This window comes from Chanodichthys erythropterus, chromosome 17 (genome assembly GCF_024489055.1).
Source record: "Chanodichthys erythropterus isolate Z2021 chromosome 17, ASM2448905v1, whole genome shotgun sequence".
NCBI lineage: Eukaryota > Metazoa > Chordata > Actinopteri > Cypriniformes > Xenocyprididae > Chanodichthys > Chanodichthys erythropterus.
This window is the reverse complement of record NC_090237.1, coordinates 9,646,118-9,664,347: the sequence shown is the minus strand read 5'-3', so window position 1 is coordinate 9,664,347 and position 18,230 is coordinate 9,646,118. Positions and strand designations below refer to the sequence as shown.

Sequence of the window (18,230 nt, the reverse complement as noted above, 5' to 3'; positions counted from 1 at the left end):
GAAGTTTCTATATGCCTAGTGAAACCTTGATTAGCTGGTTCAGGTGTTTAATTGGAGTTGGAGCCAAAATCTGCAGCACAGCGGCCCTCCAGGTTCTAGTTTGGACACCCCTGCTCTATACAGTATGAGTAGTATGAATTAAATTCTGACATACTACATCCACATTACTGTCACGTGACATACCAGTTTCAATTGTGTTGCTTCACTTCCATTCATAAATCCCCTCCTGTGGCCTTGTGCGATAGTAAAGTGTCCATCGAATGCACACTTCAGAATCTCGCCGGAAGTAGTAGGTCATCCGGGGACTTTTCCCCTATCGTGTTTCGAATACTATGTATTCGGACAAATCATTTTGGTGTAGGCTACTGTTTTTGCATACTGTATAGTAGGGAAGTATTTTATTTCGGACACAAGTTAACGAATCGTTTTTAGACTGAGTTGAGGTGATGCTGCAATGTATATGAGGAAAAAAAGTGTTTTTTGATATTGGATGCATGTAAACCTATTGTAGGAGACATCCAAAACAAATTACACAGTAAAATCCCCAGAGTTAAATCAACTCTGCTCAGAGTACATATAGTCCCTCTCTAAATAGTGTTAAAGTAACACTGAAGCAGAGTTAAAGTTAATGAGATAATTAAGCAATTAATAAGGCTGTGACTGAAGTCAATTGTAGTTCTTGTGTTTCTCTTTTCTTCAGTGATTCTGCTTGTTAACAGCAGGTGTTCATCACTAATCCACAACCATTATTTAATTAATTGCTTAATCATCTCATTAACTTTAACTCTGCTTTAGTGTTATTTTAACACTATTTAGAGAGGGACCATATGTACTCTGAGCAGAGTTGATTTAACTCTGGAGATTTTGCTGTGTAGGAACCTTTAAAACAGCATAACAGGCATTTTACACAGATGATTTAGACAGCTTTACAGCTCAACACTTTTGCATTTTTGTATAATGGTATAAGAATTAATATTTGAAACCCTCTCGAATGCCTTTCTCCATTGTAAGTGCATTACTCAAACTTGCTTTTTATAAATTGAGGAAGTTATTTTCTGTGTGCACAGATGCTATCAAACCGTTTTGAACCTGGAAGTTCTCCATGTATTTTTGTTTATCATTCTATCCTTGTTTCTGCTAGATTCTTCTGAGAATCAATCAGGGAAAGAGGATAAAAAGAATTCAACATGACTCAAACATCAGAATTCAAGAAGATTCATTTAAACAGATTTATGTATCACCATGTTTATTATATCTACTGGAAATGCTCAGACATTCCCTTCCACAAACTACATAATAATTTCTAAGGTTACATGTGTACAAAACAGTCCTTCATAGCAATAAGTTTAAAGCAAACCTAATTCTCAGTGACATGCAGCCTAATGCTCAGGTCTAGGGTCAGTTAGGAGTAATAATACACCACCAGTACAGCTCCACTAGTGAAGATCAGTTGAACTAGCCCATTGCTGATCTGAGAACAGTCTAGGTAGTCTCTGTGCCCTTCTTATCAGTCAGACATTATCAGTTATTATAAGATGATGTTCTTTCTCAGAGGAAACATCACCCTAACTGATGACAAGATTCTCAGTAATATGTAAAAATAGATCTGAAACTAAAGTTGACAAAAAAAAAAACAAAAAAAAACTCCAGTCACTAAATCACTAAATCATGACTGATACATTTCTTTTGAATGCAAAGACCACGTCAGACCTGGGGATTCATAGCTCAGTCTGTTGACGTATGTCTGTTGTGTATGATGAACTACGGAAGAGTCATGATAGTTGACTAGTTGATTAGTGAGGTTGACTAACTTATTTGATTTTCTCTGTTATTCAATTTGCAGTTAAGTTGTTGCCGAAATTTTGTGGGCAAAAAAGGTCCATTATTTATTGTCAATAGCATAGAGATGTATGAAGATGCAGTCACTTTCAAACCAAGCAGCTTTCTGTTGTTCACGTGACCAACATAAACCCGATAGGAATCTTCTTGGGGGACAAAACTCCTAAATCACATGAATTACTAATTAAATGACTGGATTTCACCCATGGCATTTTGCAGAGCATCTAATGTAAATGTAAACGCACCTTTAGACAGTTTAGACCATAAAAACCATCTCAGAAAAGCTGTGTCTTTTAATTCATCGCATTCAAAGCACCGCTGTCAGAAAATACACATTCAGAGGAAAGTCTCTGGCCATTGTGTCACATCTCGCAACGTCCTCCAACAAGTGTTGAGATTTTAAAATACTGTGCTGAGTTAAAAAATAGTTAAACTTTTATAAACACACAATCTTGCATTTAATTCTCTTCCATTTTGTTTTTGAATACAAGAACATGTCCTCTTAAATGTGCAGTCACATTTGGCAATTCCAGTCGGAAGAGAGCATCCCTATGGCCTACTCACTCTGAAGGGCAGAACATAACGGATCCATAAGATCCATTATCTATTGTCAATAGTGTAGCAATGTGTTGTCAGAATGTGTTGCCACATGGGCAGCGCTCCAACATACAGGGGTGCATTTCCCATTCAATGACGTACCTTACTGCATAAGCACCATAATATGATGGATCATTGTAGAAACTAACTAGCTAGGGCACCTAGCATGCAGCATGTCTAATCGCGTAAGTATAGTATTTATTTGGATGTTTACATTTGATTCTGAATGAGTTTGATTGTGCTTCATGGCTAAAGCTAACATTACACACTGTTGGAGAGATTTATAAAGAATGAAGTTGTGTTTATGAATTATACAGACTGCAAGTGTTTAATAATGAAAATAGCGACGGCTCGTCTCTGTGAATACAGTAAGAAACGATGGTAACTTTAACCACATTTAACGGTACATTAGCAACATGCTAACGAAACATTTAGAAAGACAATTTACAAATATCACTAAAAATATCATGTTATCATGAATCATGTCAGTTATTATTGCTCCATCTGCCATTTTTTGCTATTGTTCTTGCTTGCTTACGTAGTCTGATGATTCAGCTGTGCACAGATCCAGACGTGCCTGTCCTTGTCTAATGCCTTGAACATGGGCTGGCATATGCAAATATTGGGGGCGTACATATTAATGATCCCAACTGTTACGTAACAGTCGGTGTTATGTTGAGATTCGCCTGTTCTTCGGAGGTCTTTTAAACAAATGAGATTTATATAAGGAGGAGGAAACAATGGAGTTTGAAACTCAGTGTATGTATTTCCATGTACTGAACTCTTGTTATTCAACTATGCCGAGATAAATTCAATGTTTAATTCTAAGGCACCTTTAAAGAAAATTTGCCTGTGAACACTTTATAAATACAATATAAGTAGGTCTAAATCCAGGTGATTACTTATATCAATGTTATATATTGTAATATCATCCACCCCTAAAACGTGTATTGTTTTTGTCACCGTTTATTTAAAAACATCCAATTATGCAGAATATAAGATGGTAAATATGTAATTGATGAGTTGTGAAGACAATACATAAAATAATACCCTGTATATTTTATTGTTATTTTTTTCCCAAAATTCAACATACTGACACAAAATAATAACTGCATATTTAAGTTTCGCTTCCTGGAGTCGAGTTGTTTTTTGACATGTTGCTGTAACGAACTGAGGACTACTTGTTTCCTGTCGTTTTGCTTTATTTGAGGTTTGATAAACTGCAGGTTCCCTCATATGTCAGCATATTATGCCCAATATCTATCTATGCCATGATCTTTTTAAGTCCACATGTCAGTTTTACAAGAAACTATGCTTCTAACCACAGCTCGAGAGCTATAAATCCAACTATGTTAGTTTGTGACGCTGTCTGCTGCTCATTGGAATTATGGTTTCGGGAAACTACAAATCGTTCAACTATGTTGGCAACGTTCGAACTTGCAACCGTTAGCTAAAGTTGCTTTTGGGAAATGCACCCCTATATATATCGCAACTGTGCCTCCGGCAACCAGAGTTTGAGTCCCAGCTTGAGGTCCATGCCTATCCCACCCCCCTCTCCCCACCCCATGCTTTCCTGTCTGATCTGTACTGTCCTACCAAAAAAAGTCAAAAATATATATATAAAAAAAAAAAAACAATGTATGAAGCACTGCTCACACAGAAGTCACTTTCAAACTTTTTCTGTTGGAAAACCTGGCAAATCTGTGTGACAATCTCAAAATCTTTCACCCTCATGCAAGATTCCTGATTTTGTGGATTCCTTATGAAATGACTGGATTTGGCTCATGAAAATTTGCTAAACAGTGGTAAATGTGACTGCACCTTAAGAAAGATGTACAATTGTGTGACGCGAACCCAAAACCAGTCAAATTAAATAAGGGTTTCCTTAAAACAGATTGGCCGAAATTCTTTCGCACAGGCCTACAACAAACAGTTCGACTTTGCGCCTGTGCAGGGATCCAAACAGTTCTTTTTTTCGACCTTAATATCTGCATCTCAGAAACACATCATCGCCAGTCCTCTGGCTGAAGGAGGTCAGAGCTCAGAGGGCCTGCTGTTGACCACCAAAGACACACGAAGCTACGCTTTCATACAGAGGGCTACATAACTACCTCCATCCTACGCTCGTGGTGCACTAAAAGTTGCTAAAGTTCTGGCAGGTTCTATTCATTCCTCTCGTCCGGCATGTCGGTTTATTCTTCAAAGGATGCTAACGCGCTCTGTCAGCCCCTGCATATCAGCGTCCTCCGCGCCCTCCAGCTCGTCGTCGTCGGACGCAGGTGGCGGGGGCACCAGGTGAGGAGGGTAGGGCAGCGTGTGGTCACGGGCGTACTGCTGCCAGCGGCTGTCGTCGCTCTCGTGGGTTATGTAACGCTCCCCGAGCTTTGACTCCAGCTCTCGGAGGTCCAACCAGGTCTGGTAATCCTGAAAGAGCAGACGGGGGAGGTGGGGGAGGGGGAGAGCACGTAAGGAGATGATAAAGACAGAAGGGCGCCACTGCTAATGATGATCCATTTTGTTTTGCGGTGTCTAAAAGCGCTTTACTTAGGGAGCTTATTTGTCCTTAATGTAATTTGCTCCTCAAACATAAAACTCTCTTTTACAGCAAATCCATACTTAAATTTTGTCATCTCACCCTTGTCTTTTTTTCCTCTGCTTTTAACATAATTACTGACCTTTTTTCAAATATTCGTGTGAATATAATATAATATAATATAATATAATATAATATAATATAATATAATATAATATAATATAATATAATATAATATAATATAATATAATATAATATAATATAATATAAAGGAATACTTGATCTTGATTGGTCATTACATTCATCACTGATGTATTTCTGAAAAATGACCATTGTCCATAGCAACATTATCAAACTGACTGCTTATCCAGGCAATTTCCTACATAGTTTCCTACATACAGCTGTGCTTGTTTCTCCATCTCTACAAGTAAGGAAATAAAAAATGTTCAAATAAACACTGTGTTAGTCTCCTAAACATTCTATCAGGGTTTATTTTAAGTTGACAACTGACTGTTTGTGCATCATCCCATACAAACAGTATGTAAATAGCACAATTACAACAATTGTAATAAATAAATCTAAAATATAATAGATAAAATTATAGTAATAATTCTGTAATTTATAAGAAATAATTTATTAAAATGTTTTCAGATGTTTTCTTGTTTATAACCAGAAAATAGTGAAAAAAAAAAAAAAATTGTAACTGTATTTAGGCATGCCTTAAATTTTAGCTAGAGGGCTGATAAAGGTCCAAACATCATAATATATTATTTTAAAATGAGTGCTGTCAAATCGATTAATTGCGATTAATCGCATCAAACATAAAAGTTTCTGTTTATATAATATATATGTGTGTGTGGATTTATATAATGTGTGTTGATCTGAAAACAAGGTTTGTTCAGGTGCATTGTTGGCGTGTTGCTATTTTGAGGCAACTGAAATAGACTGCCATTGACCACCAGAAACCTGGTCTAAAGTCAATGGCGCAATATTTGTTTTGTTATTTAAAGAGCGCACAACGCTCGTACAATCTGATTGTTACACACACAAGGACGTGCAGTAGCATGCAAACATGTCAGATATTAAAAATAAAAGGATTACAATGTATTATTGTGTGCATAAAGATAAAAATGTTTTGGTGGAATCCAGCTTTTCCCGTAGAAAGATGGCGCGCTTTAACCGTTTAATCCGTTTCCTCACTAGAGAAGCGTTCAGTTTTTCCACTTGCAAATTCCGCCACGTAAATAACGAATCTGCCATGGCGTGAGCGCAACTGGCTTTTAAAGGGAATGGGAGATGAGACGCTGATTGGTTTATTGCACATAACGCCCAAAACACACCCATTACTCATTAAGAGAATCGGAACAACCCTTTTAGACCATGCACCTGGCCACTGAACATTTTTTCTGTTATTAAACTAGCAAAATTGGATTCGGACACTTAGACCATGCGCTTAGATTGTTAAAATAGGGCCCATGATGTGTTTGTGTGTATATACATATACACACAAACATATACAATATATATAAATATTAAAATATATATACACGCACATATATTATGTAAACAAACCTTTATGTTAGATGTGATTAATTGCAATTAATCAATTTGACAGCACTATTTAAAATAAAACAGCATGTGCAAAATTTAATCTGACCTCTTGATATAAGTCTTATTTCACAATTATTTTTATTTATTTTTTTAAGTGCACACAATATTCTCAGAAAGCCATATCTGGCACCCTTTTCATGGAAAGAGCCATTAATAGCATGAATGTGGCTGGTCTGATATTGGCATTACCTGCAGATAGGAGTGGCTGAGACTCTTATCCACACTGTAGCGTTTTCTCATCTTCACTTGGAGCAGGTTATTGATGAGGTCGATAGCTATGGAGAAACAGAGATCACACAAACAAAATCTACATTGATTGGAGCTAAATGATTTACAGCAGTGGACAGAAAATCAAAGGCGGATGGAGCAACTCAACCATCAGCCTGCTTTTAATGCATCGAATTTCTTTTTGTTGTTATGAAGTAAATTTCCAGGAATAGCCACGCAAAATGTTCTTAATTCAGCACTTTTAACTTTTCGTATACTTTCATTCTTAATTTGACCTGACATTTTATTGTACAACAAATGAGGTGCTTGTATTTATTTGGTGTAATATTATAAGTGTACCTTCAGGAGAGATCTGTTTCCACGGGTTAGGCGGGTACATGAAGGCGGCATTGTGGATCTGATCATTAATGTCTTCATCCTCGTTGAAAGGGAACGTTCCACTCAGGCTAACATACATGATCACACCAACAGACCACATGTCCAGAGAGCGATTGTATCCCTGGTTCAGGAGGACCTCAGGGGCCAAGTAAGCCGGCGTGCCCACAACAGAACGGCGGAAAGACTTCTCTCCAATGATGCGAGCAAAACCAAAGTCACAAAGTTTCACCTATGAAAATGCAGCATGTGTGGTGAGACATGTTATGTCACAAGAGTCAACAAAGGGTAAAAAAGGAGAAATAAAACCTTGCATTATGCAACAGAGAAATTGTTTCCCATGCATCTCTGTCGGGGCGCTGACGTGTTAAAATTGTGAATTCTCTGACCTGTGGGAAAGGATCCGCTGATGCCAATAGCACGTTCTCAGGTTTGAGGTCGCAGTGCACTATGTTTTTGAAGTGAAGGTGCCTCAGAGCAGCCAAAATCTAGAGAGAAACAAAACAAAGAACATTAACTACTGTATACTGATAACTATATTAGTGTCCACACCAACAGACGATGACGTTCTGTTTATTATAAGCATGCACTGCAGCTTTGCCGCCTGCCACTTTAAATGCTTGAGTTCTTTAAAGTCTGTTGAATTTGATTGGCTGCTAACCATTTTTTGTTCATCAACTGGTTTGGAAAGTGATACCAAATGTATCGTTCCTCTGTGTTGTCATCATTATAGCTGTGGTGTTATTCTCATAGAATTAGAATGATTATTCTTTATTTAATCTTTATATTTTTTTAATACTTTATTTTAGCTTTTCATAAAAGGGAACCATGAATAGCGATCACAACATGTTCAACCACTATACGTTTCAGAAACAAGACTTCAATGTATGAATATATAAACTTTAGGACAAATAAAAAATAAATAAAATGAATGAATAAATAAAATTACCATGATAAGAATGCATACTAATAATATCCATAGATTGTGGTTTTTATAATCAGTTAACACTGCTTTTGTCATGTTTTACAAGATGGACAAAATTTGTCACCAAAAAAAGTCATTCAGTTTAACCAAAATTTCGGTTTTACCGAATTACACATTTGGTTATACCGAATGACGACATTTTCAAATGCTAACAGGCTGATATCTAGCTAGCTAGCAAAAGGAAAATCAAACATTTTATATTTAGTACAAGTTTTTAAAACATTTTCCATGTTTTATAGCGGTTGTACCGAATTACCTGATGTTTTGGGACATGCCTATGAGCAAGTGAAAACATGAATTTTTCAAATAGTTAAGAGAGAGTTAGTTACTTTGCTTCACGACCATGTGGTCCTTTGCAGGTGTCTGAATGAAGTCACATCCTGTCACATGATATTGACCGCATGACTTGATCCAAAATGGCCCCTTTATATTGGTTACTCCGAATGACATCATGACATAATTTTTCCAGACATTCTCATAACAAAGCAACGACTTCTACACATAATTTTACTATCATTTTGCACTATGTTGATATATGATGTTATAAAATCATGCCTTAATAAAAAATATATACATTTATTAAATTTTAAGATATTTTAATCACGAATGAAATGGCTGTATTGACGGTTAAACCGAATGACATTTTGACACAAAGTCTTTAAAATACCTTTATATGTCGCAAAATATAATTAAAACCTTTTGGATTCAATAAAAGAGATTTAGTTGTACTACCTTACATACTTTGGATGTCATATCTTTGTTTTTTATTATTATTATTATTATTATTATTATTATTATTAAGGCCTTTGGATAAAAAAATGACCTGTCACATCATTGGCTCATACACGTACATGACCATGCATACTCACATACTCGCACCATAAGCTTACATACTTTCGACAACCCACATACGTCTGTTCATACACGTCAGTGGAAATAAGTTAACTGAATAACAAAAGTAAAAAGAATGTAAGAATGGAAAAAAAAACCTGTAAAAGATACTTACACACTTGTTCCCTTTTACATTAACATTAAGAGGAACTAAAACAATAGGCAGTAACAATCTTTATTAACCTAACTGTCGGATTTACTGTAGTTCCTAGTTAAAATAACAGACAGTATCTAAGACTTGTCGAAGCACACATCTATCCTTGACCACAGAGCCTTTAAGAAGTTATAAATTAAGATAAAATTGCCTTCATTGCTAAGATCATGCATAATGAAACAGCCTGGGATAAATATTTATTTCCTATACTTGAAGTATCCCCAAAAATGCCAGGTGCCAAATCAATTTTACATGCTTTTAAGAGGAAATTAAATATACCCTGCCAGAATGGCCAAATTTTATGACATGACCAGGAAGTAAGAGACAATACCTTCTGTGATTTTAGAGGATACATTTGGATAAATAATATAGTGATTGTGAACTGATGTGAACAAGCCATAAAGGGATAGTTCACCCAAAAATAAGGTAGTTTACCCAAAAGAAGAATGAAGAAGGTCAGTAATCAAACAGTTGATGGGCCTCAGTGACCCATACTATGGAAGTCAATGGGGCCCATCAACTGTTTGGTTACCGACATTTTTCAAAATATCTTCTTTTGTGTTCAGCAGAAGAAAGAAATTCATACAGGTTTGGAACAAATTGAGGGTGAGTAAATGATGACAGAATTTTCATTTTTTGCCGAACTATCCCTATAATTCTATGAGAATAGCAGAGTTCGCACTACAACTATAATAATAACGACACAAAGGAACAATATCACTGGAATCCATTTCAGAATGATGTCTTTCAGCTGATGAAGGATAAAAACATTAACAGCCAATCAGAATCCATCCTTCTTCTTCGATTTTGGCCTTTAGAATGATTATTAAAACTTTACAGTTATCATTCTTGGTGTAAATGGCTCTTCTAAGAAACGGCCCTTTTAAGAAGCATGTTTTGTGCTCTAACCACAGTGCTGACCTGTGTGATGAGGAACTTGGTGAGTCTCTCAGGAAGTCGTCCTTTCTCACTCGACAAAATCATCTCAAGCATGTCACCATGGAGTTTCTCCATTACTACAAACACCTTCTCTGGTGTCTCAAACATGCACTCAAGATTCACTATACCCAGGTGTCGCAGGCTCTGAGAGAGAAAGAAAGGACAAGATAAAGAGACGCGTTTGAGTGAGTCACATTGTTGTCGCTTATTTGCATTCATGACCTCATGTTAGGTGTCCTCACAATCAGAGGCTACACAGCAGAATTGTGTGAAATGTGTTCATTATCATTCAGTCAATACAATGGCACTCATTAGCCACACAGTGCCATGAGTGATGAGATCACTGATTCTCTATCGCCCCCTGCTGGTCACCTGCAGTATGGCTACTTCATTCCTCAGCTGGCTCTCCTGCTTGGTGGGGAACCGAAGCTTGTCGATTACCTTCACGGCTACATCTCGACCAGATTTCCTGTGTTTTCCTGTGTGGGTTGGGAAAATGATAATGATCTGTATATGTAGCACCTTTTTTAAATATCCATTTTTGCATAATATCATTGCTCATACTTCAGATAAGAGTATTTTTTTGAATTAGACTTTGAGTTCTATCTGGAAAATCATAACGTTTTCGTGGTTTGCTCTTCTGAATTGGACCAGTAGGAAAAAAGCAATCTTCCTGAACACCACCAAATACACCTTAGCAACCACAAAGCAAAAAATTCCAGTTTGCAGTCATAGACATACCTCCATACACCACACCAAATTGTCCAGAACCCAAAACCTCATCAGCAAAGATCTGATACACCATTCCAATGTCCTGTTGGGTACATCATCATCATTATTATCTTAATAGTTATCATTATCATAATCATAATCATCTTTGTCATCATCTTTATCATCACACTATGTATTGCATCTTTAAAGGTCAATATCACTCACTCACCACGTTCTCTTGTATCTGGCTATTAGACACGGAGATGCTGACTGATGCCTGCCCTGAAGGTCAAAATGATTAATAAACAAATTAGGCTCACTTTATAATCTCAGTATTATACGGATATAAGGGACAATGACAAATGAAGTGTCTAGGATGATAAATTAAATAAATAAAAACTTGTATTAGAAATGTAATTTTTGTATTCATGTTGGTATGAAACATTTTTGAAAAATATTTATATCATTTTTTAATGACTTAATTTAATTTTTAAAAATGTCAAGTAGTAAAACTATCAAAGAAAAAGAACTAAAAATGCTTTTCTTGCATCTTAAATACATGTGAGAGAGAAAATATACTTTTCAAGTTAAAACAATTTTTTTTTTTAAATTCTTGACTTTTTTGAATGAGTTTTCTTTTGGTCATGAAATGAAATAAAATAAAATAAAATAAAATAAAATAAAATAAAATAAAATAAAATAAAATAAAATAAAATAAAATAAAATAAAATTAAATTAAATTAAATTAAATTAAATTAAATTAAATTAAATTAAATAATAAAATTAAATTAAATAAAATACAATAAAATAAAATAGTTTCACTGCTTATTTTATTTAAAATAAATAAATAAATAAATAAAACATTTAGCCATGCCATTACATATATCAGAATTTCAGCCTTTCAGAATTGTCACATGTTCAGACAATTGGACTAACTAGGCATTTTTTTACTTTTAACTCTACAATAATTATCAAAAAAAGAGTTTCTTTCAGAAATGGAAAGCAATATATATATATATTTTATTTATATTTTATATATTTTATTTTATTTCAATTAAAGTAGTTTGTTGTATGAACTGCATTTTTTATGTACACCAAGCAGGCATAACATTATGACCACCTTCCTAATATTTCCTAATATTGTGTCCCCCTTTTGCTGCCAAAACAGCTTTGACCCATCGAGGCATGGACTCCACTAGACCCCTGAAGGTGTGCTGTGGTATCTGCACCAAGATGTTAGCAGCAGATCCTTTAAGTCCTGTAAGTTGCGAGGTGGAACCTCCATGGATCGGACTTGTTTGTTCAGCACATCCCACAGATGCTCGATTGGATTGAGATCTAGGGAATTTGGATATGGAGGCCAAGTCAACACCTCAAACTCATTGTTGTGCTCTTCAAACCATTCCTGAACCATTTTTGCTTTGTGGCAGGATGCATTATCCTGCTGAAAGAGGCCACAGCCAGATGCTTAGGTAGGTGGTACGTGTCAAAGTAACATCCACATGGATGGCAGGACCCAAGGTTTCCCAGCAGAACATTGCCCAAAACATCACACTGCCAGCTTGCCTTCTTCCCATAGTGCATCCTGGTGCCATGTGTTCCCCAGGTAAGCGACGCACACGCACCCGTCCATTCACGTGATGTAAAATAAAATGTGATTCATCAGACCAGGCCACCTTCTCCCATTGCTCCGTGGTCCAGTTCTGATGCTCACATGCCCACTCTTGGCGCTTTCGGCGGTGGACAGGGGTCAGCATGGGCACCCTGACAGGTCTGCGGCTATGCAGCTCCATATGCAACAAACTGCGATGCACTGTGTATTCTGACACCTTTCTATCAGAACCAGCATTAACTTCTTGAGCAATTTGAGCTGTTGGATCGGACCACACCGGCCAGCCTTCCTTCCTTGGACCACTTTTGATAGATACTGACCACTGCAGACCGGGAACACCCCACAAGAGCTGCCGTTTTGGAGATGCTCTGACCCAGTCGTCTAGCCATCACAATTCAGCTCTTGTCAAACTCACTAAAATCCTAACACTTGCCCACTTTGAGGACAAAACATTCACTTGCTGCCTAATATATCCCACCCACTAACAGGTGCCGTGATGAAGAAATAATCAGTGTTATTCACTTGACCTGTCAGTGGTCATAATGTTATGCCTGATCGGTGTATTACTAAATAGTCCAAATTAAATATTACTGACGAGAACTAAATTCTCCACATAACCAAGTTATTCGTTTAGGTTTCATATACCAACATTCCCCCTATTGTGCACTATGTAAGCACTGTCACACTTCTCTCACTTACGGTGAGGGGTGTGACCTTCTGCTGGAGGGTTGTCTTGGAAGATGACTGGCATGAGGGCTTGACGTATAGCAGTCTCCCAGCCTTTGGCAAACTCTCGTCCCACCCCGCTATTGGGCGCAACGCTGCTGGGGGTGATGGAGATGGGCAGGCCAGACACGCTGGATGACGGGGACGGGGTGGTGTTGGGGTCCTCACCAACGAAGTAGATCATGGTACCCGTCATAATCTCAAAGCAATGGGGGCTGGTGCCAGCAGGTACAAGAGAGAAGTCACCCGCCGGCCGTACCTCCAGGATTTCTGAGAGCGGGATCTCCTGCAGAGGCAGACAAAAGAGGCAAATTAGACCCTCTATCATTCAGACAAAGTGCACAGAGGTTAATTTCACAGCAGGATCTTCGATAATTAACTGAAATGATACACCAGACCATGTAATTATACATGTGTAGTCACCTAAATGACCAAAGAGCGTGTGAAAACCATTTGTAATGCATTATTTCATGAACCCAGAATTTTCATGCTTCATCTGTCACTGCGAATGCATAATGCAAAACGTAATGTGGCATTTCCACACACGCATTAACTCCTTCTTCATGTGCACTTTAGCTCATAGTGTCAATAAACAGTCATTAAACCATAAATGGAGATTATACCTTGTAGTATTTGTTGGTGGTGTCGTTTTGAAATAGGATGATGCATTTGCAGTCCAGGCGCCAGTAGTGTCTCTTCCTCTGTTGGAGGGTGGAGTGAGAAGTCAGAGGTCATAGGTCAACAAGGAGTTGGTGCTGGGGGTCAGCTTCACCCCAGCAGACAGGAGGAAGAAAGCGAAGGGTAAACAGAGCTGAAGAGAAAAGGAGGATGCAAGAGAAAAACCAGGAGGAAAGTTAGAACGAAAAGGCTAGAGGAGTAAAATGCTACACAGAAATCGAGAAGTTTTACAGGAGGCCGAGAACAGGTCAATATATCTATGTTGAGAAAACGGTTAGCCAATTTTTCCCCATTCTTTGTGGAAATACTCGTCTAGAAGCATCGAACATTATGACTGACATTTACGGCTATTCATTCTTACAAATCAATACCCACTCCAATAGTAATTCTGCAGGAGACACCCAGAATAGGCTGTGATTTAAAAGATGAAGATTTGCTGATATTATAGTGCAAGTGTGCAGATTGATGCAGAACACAGAAAGAAATATCAATAGCGATGTTTGGAAGTGAGGTAAGGACAGTGTAAAGAGTAGAGAGAAAACTCTGGAATAGTTCACGCAAAAATGTCTTCACTTTTATCATTCCAAACCTGTAGAAGACACATTTTTGAAGAATATCCTTGTAACTATTTTTCAGATAATTTGTGATATGGACTGGGGGTTTCAAGACGCAAAATGACAAAATAAATATATAAAATAAATATAAATTATTGAATATTAAATATTAAAATCTACCACTGCTAGTGCCAAATGACTCAAAGTTAAGTCATTAAATGTACAAAAAGTACAAATGCACAATATTTAAATAACTAAATGCATTATTAAACATGTATTAAATTAGCGTGAAAGTAAACAACATATCTCTTTAGACTACGAGTGTCATTTGAAGTAATGAATAATCCATTAATAATTAAAAGCATAAAAAATTAATAGATAAATTACTTTTTAAACTGACAGACAGATTTAAAATTGCTTATGAAGTTCATCTTTAAAATATCAGTTAATTGTAATAAAATAATACACTAATACCTGATTTTTAAAGGCATTTAAAAAAAAAAAAGCTTTGGCCAATTGCTTGTGTAGACAAAAGCATTTGGCAAAAGAATAAAGAAAAGCAACTAATAAATATGTAAATATCACATATAAAAATAATTCAAATTAATCAATGATGCACTGAAAATCATCTAAAAATTAAATATTGAAGTGTTAGATACATCTATTTATTTGTGAATTTGAGAAATTATTTATTTATTTAGAGTTTTATTTTTTTAATTAATACATCAATAATTGATGCATTTTATTTTGAAGGGGCACAGATCTATTGATGTTTTTCAAAAGATCACCAACTGGGTTCCACATATGAGTCATATGGATTTGGAATGACATGAGAGTGAATAATATTCATTTTTGGGTGAACTGTCCCTTTCAGGTCAGCCAGCAGTAAGAGGAAGTACCAGTGTGTCCTTGTTGCTGTAGTGCACCATCCAGCCTTCTTTGATGGCCGTGCTAGAACGACGTGTGGTCTGCCTGATGGACTGCACTACTCTCATCAGAGGAATATTAGCACTGGGGAGAGACATCACAACAGTCAGGACATATGTTCATGAGGTCTGTGTGACAGACATACAGTAGAGGTACATAGGCATTTGTTTGAATAAAGTCAATTGCTAAATAAAGTCTATTCATACCAAGAGAAACACAACAAAGCAGCATTAACTGCCTGTGAACAGTTTGCGAAAAGTCAGTGTTTTTTTTCACAGAGACAAACATAAAAACACCCACAGTATGAGACAAAAAAAAAAAATGCATATCGAATTTTCACACTGGAAGTGAAAGGCTCCATAGAGACGCTTTATCTAATTTTAATGTGACCTTTTCATGACTACAAATTGTTTGGTGTGTAAGATTTGTATAATCCATAAAAATATTACTATACTTTCCAATTTTTTTAGACAGAGGCAATTTGTTTACATTAAGTGTAAATAAAGATATATGCTATTTACAATAAGCCTATTAAATACCTGAAACAAGATTCCTGACCAAAAATTAGTCCTAATCATATCCCTACCCTAAGCCTAACCTAACATGATCCAATAATATGTTGCACTTGGTGAAATCAAGTTCACATGCCATGTCTTTTGCGAGCGCAAGCTCATTATTTTAAATGTAGACGCGCAACAAGCAAGCTCTTTTTTATTTTTTTAATATAAACTTTTTACAAAGGAATTCAATTATCACAAACTTACTTAAGCTGGACAATGACACTATTTTCTTCTAGAGCTGCTGTACAGCCAAAACAAACTGTTGCATTATTTTCACTGTAAAGCTGCTTAGAAACTGTATTGCAAAAACGGCTATATACATAAATGTGACTTGAATTGACTTGACTTGAATAAAGAGGTGGCGTATCGATCACAAGTTCGGTATGGAGTACCACAAGGCTCAATACTAGGACCATTGCTATTTACCCTGTACATGCTACCCTTGGGATATATCATTAGGAAGCATGGCGTTAGTTTTCACTGTTAAGCTGATGATACTCAGCTCTATATTTCTCTCACAATAGAGAGTGACGCCGTTACGACGATCATGCAGTGTGACGCGTTTTCAGGTGCGTCTACACCGTAGCAAAATAAAAAATCCCAACTTTTCAGAATGCCACAAGCACACTGCAGGTCATGTGACAAGAACCAACCAATCAAATTCACCCTTTCTGTAACAACATTGCAAGCTCAGCTAAGAACAGCTGTTTTTTTCTCCCTCTTCTAAATAAATTTAGTAGGAGAGCTACTACAAGGGATTTCGGTGCTGAAAATCCATTTATACTTTGATGAAACTTCTTCATCGTCATGGAGAGTGCAGCTCCTGGTTGCTTAGCAATGGCAGACACCAAGAGAGAGCAAGCTTCTGAGTGCTTCGGAAAGAAGGAGAAAGCTGTGTGGTCGGCGTTTACCACGTTTTTAGACGCAACGTGAACAGCCCCTTACTCTCCACACCACTGCTCCTGTTATCAGATGGGTTTCTTTTGTAATTTTGTCTGTCTCAACCAGACATTGGTGGGCGGAGTTGGTGTAAATAGTCTCTGCCAACAAGGTGGGTTATTTGCATTTGGTATAAATAGACACTCTGTGTGTCTTAAACCTGTCAAACTACCTCTGGTCTCCACTGGCTCCCTCCTGGCCGCTGTCTGGGGAGAAAGATCCAGGGATACTACAGGCCTCATCTGAGTCATCCATCATAGAAGACTTATCAGTGTCAGAATACTCATTACTGTAGTCCATTGGCACCTCCGCATCTGTGCTTGGACTTAATATGTCTGTGAGAAATACAGATGGAAAAGAGGTCAAAAAAGTCACATACAAGCAGCATGAAGTGACAAACAATAATTGCATGTTTGCAAAAACAACACACAGTGCAAATATTCCAAATGTGTTAACAATGTCTATCATGTCAATAATATTTCTCTCACACTCATTACCAAGAGTCTCCCCCAAACAGTCATTTGGGACCTTGTATGCACATCGCTTGTGGCAGTTGAACTTGCAGTCTAAAAGAAATAAAACAAGTGTTATTTTCAAATCAAATAATAAAAATTAAAATTGGCCACAATTTTACAATACGGCCACAAATAAAATTAATATTGTATGCCGTTACAGAACAAACCCATACAATTTAAAAATAAATCAGTTATCTCAAATTCTTTTAACTGCAAAACAGGGTAGCTGCAAGTTTAAATACTCAGTACATGTTTTATTCAGTATTTACATGTATTGAAATTGGTTTATGTTCTCATACATCAATACACACGAAGTAGAGGTCCATCAATATTGGTGTGCTTTTGAAGAAAGGCAATAAAACAAGTGCCGATACTAATAAAACTAGTTTAAATAATGTTCTTAGTATTTCTTTCCTGTGATGGGGTGTCCCAGAGAGAGGATGCAATAGTTTGCGCTGATTTAAATGCCAGATACTGTTTATTGTGTAATGAAAATAACAATAATAGCCAGGAAAAAAAAAGATGCATAATGAGGGACTTTTAATCATAAGCAAGCCCAAAATACACAAGAACTCTTATTTTGAAAAGGCTACACTTTACTATTTCCAGCTGCTTGTTTTTAAAATGATGAAAGACATAAATAAGCACTCTTACAACCATCTACAACATATAATATATCATGAGCAATTGTTAGGCATAAATGTGCGGTATTCACTGATTGTGAAATGCTCTGAAACAGCAATCCTGTTGAACATGCAACAGCAATTTGACTTTGAAAGATGCAGTGCTCACTTGCTATATCTATATTGCTATCACCTATACCACTAGATTGCTTTATAAATAATCTTGGGTCCAC

At 36.7% G+C, this 18,230-nt stretch overlaps 1 protein-coding gene across 2 annotated transcripts in view; it reads right to left on the bottom strand.

Moving 5' to 3' along the window:
* Nucleotides 1–1,244: 1,244 nt before the first annotated feature.
* Nucleotides 1,245–18,230, bottom strand: part of prkd2 (protein kinase D2) — a 48,788-nt gene continuing 31,802 nt past the window's right edge. Inside the window, exons 6-18 of one of the 2 annotated variants that reach the window (XM_067364913.1) lie at nucleotides 17,348–17,425; nucleotides 17,032–17,194; nucleotides 15,333–15,444; nucleotides 13,825–13,902; nucleotides 13,175–13,487; nucleotides 11,093–11,145; nucleotides 10,894–10,966; nucleotides 10,525–10,631; nucleotides 10,135–10,296; nucleotides 7,573–7,671; nucleotides 7,148–7,415; nucleotides 6,770–6,855; nucleotides 1,245–4,860 (exon numbers count right to left, since the gene is read on the bottom strand). In XM_067364913.1, coding sequence (XP_067221014.1) covers nucleotides 4,636–4,860; nucleotides 6,770–6,855; nucleotides 7,148–7,415; nucleotides 7,573–7,671; nucleotides 10,135–10,296; nucleotides 10,525–10,631; nucleotides 10,894–10,966; nucleotides 11,093–11,145; nucleotides 13,175–13,487; nucleotides 13,825–13,902; nucleotides 15,333–15,444; nucleotides 17,032–17,194; nucleotides 17,348–17,425 — 1,817 coding nt within the window. In that variant the 3' untranslated portion in view covers nucleotides 1,245–4,635. The remainder of the gene's footprint in view (nucleotides 4,861–6,769; nucleotides 6,856–7,147; nucleotides 7,416–7,572; nucleotides 7,672–10,134; nucleotides 10,297–10,524; nucleotides 10,632–10,893; nucleotides 10,967–11,092; nucleotides 11,146–13,174; nucleotides 13,488–13,824; nucleotides 13,903–15,332; nucleotides 15,445–17,031; nucleotides 17,195–17,347; nucleotides 17,426–18,230) is intronic. The other variant, XM_067364914.1, reaches the window with a different exon arrangement.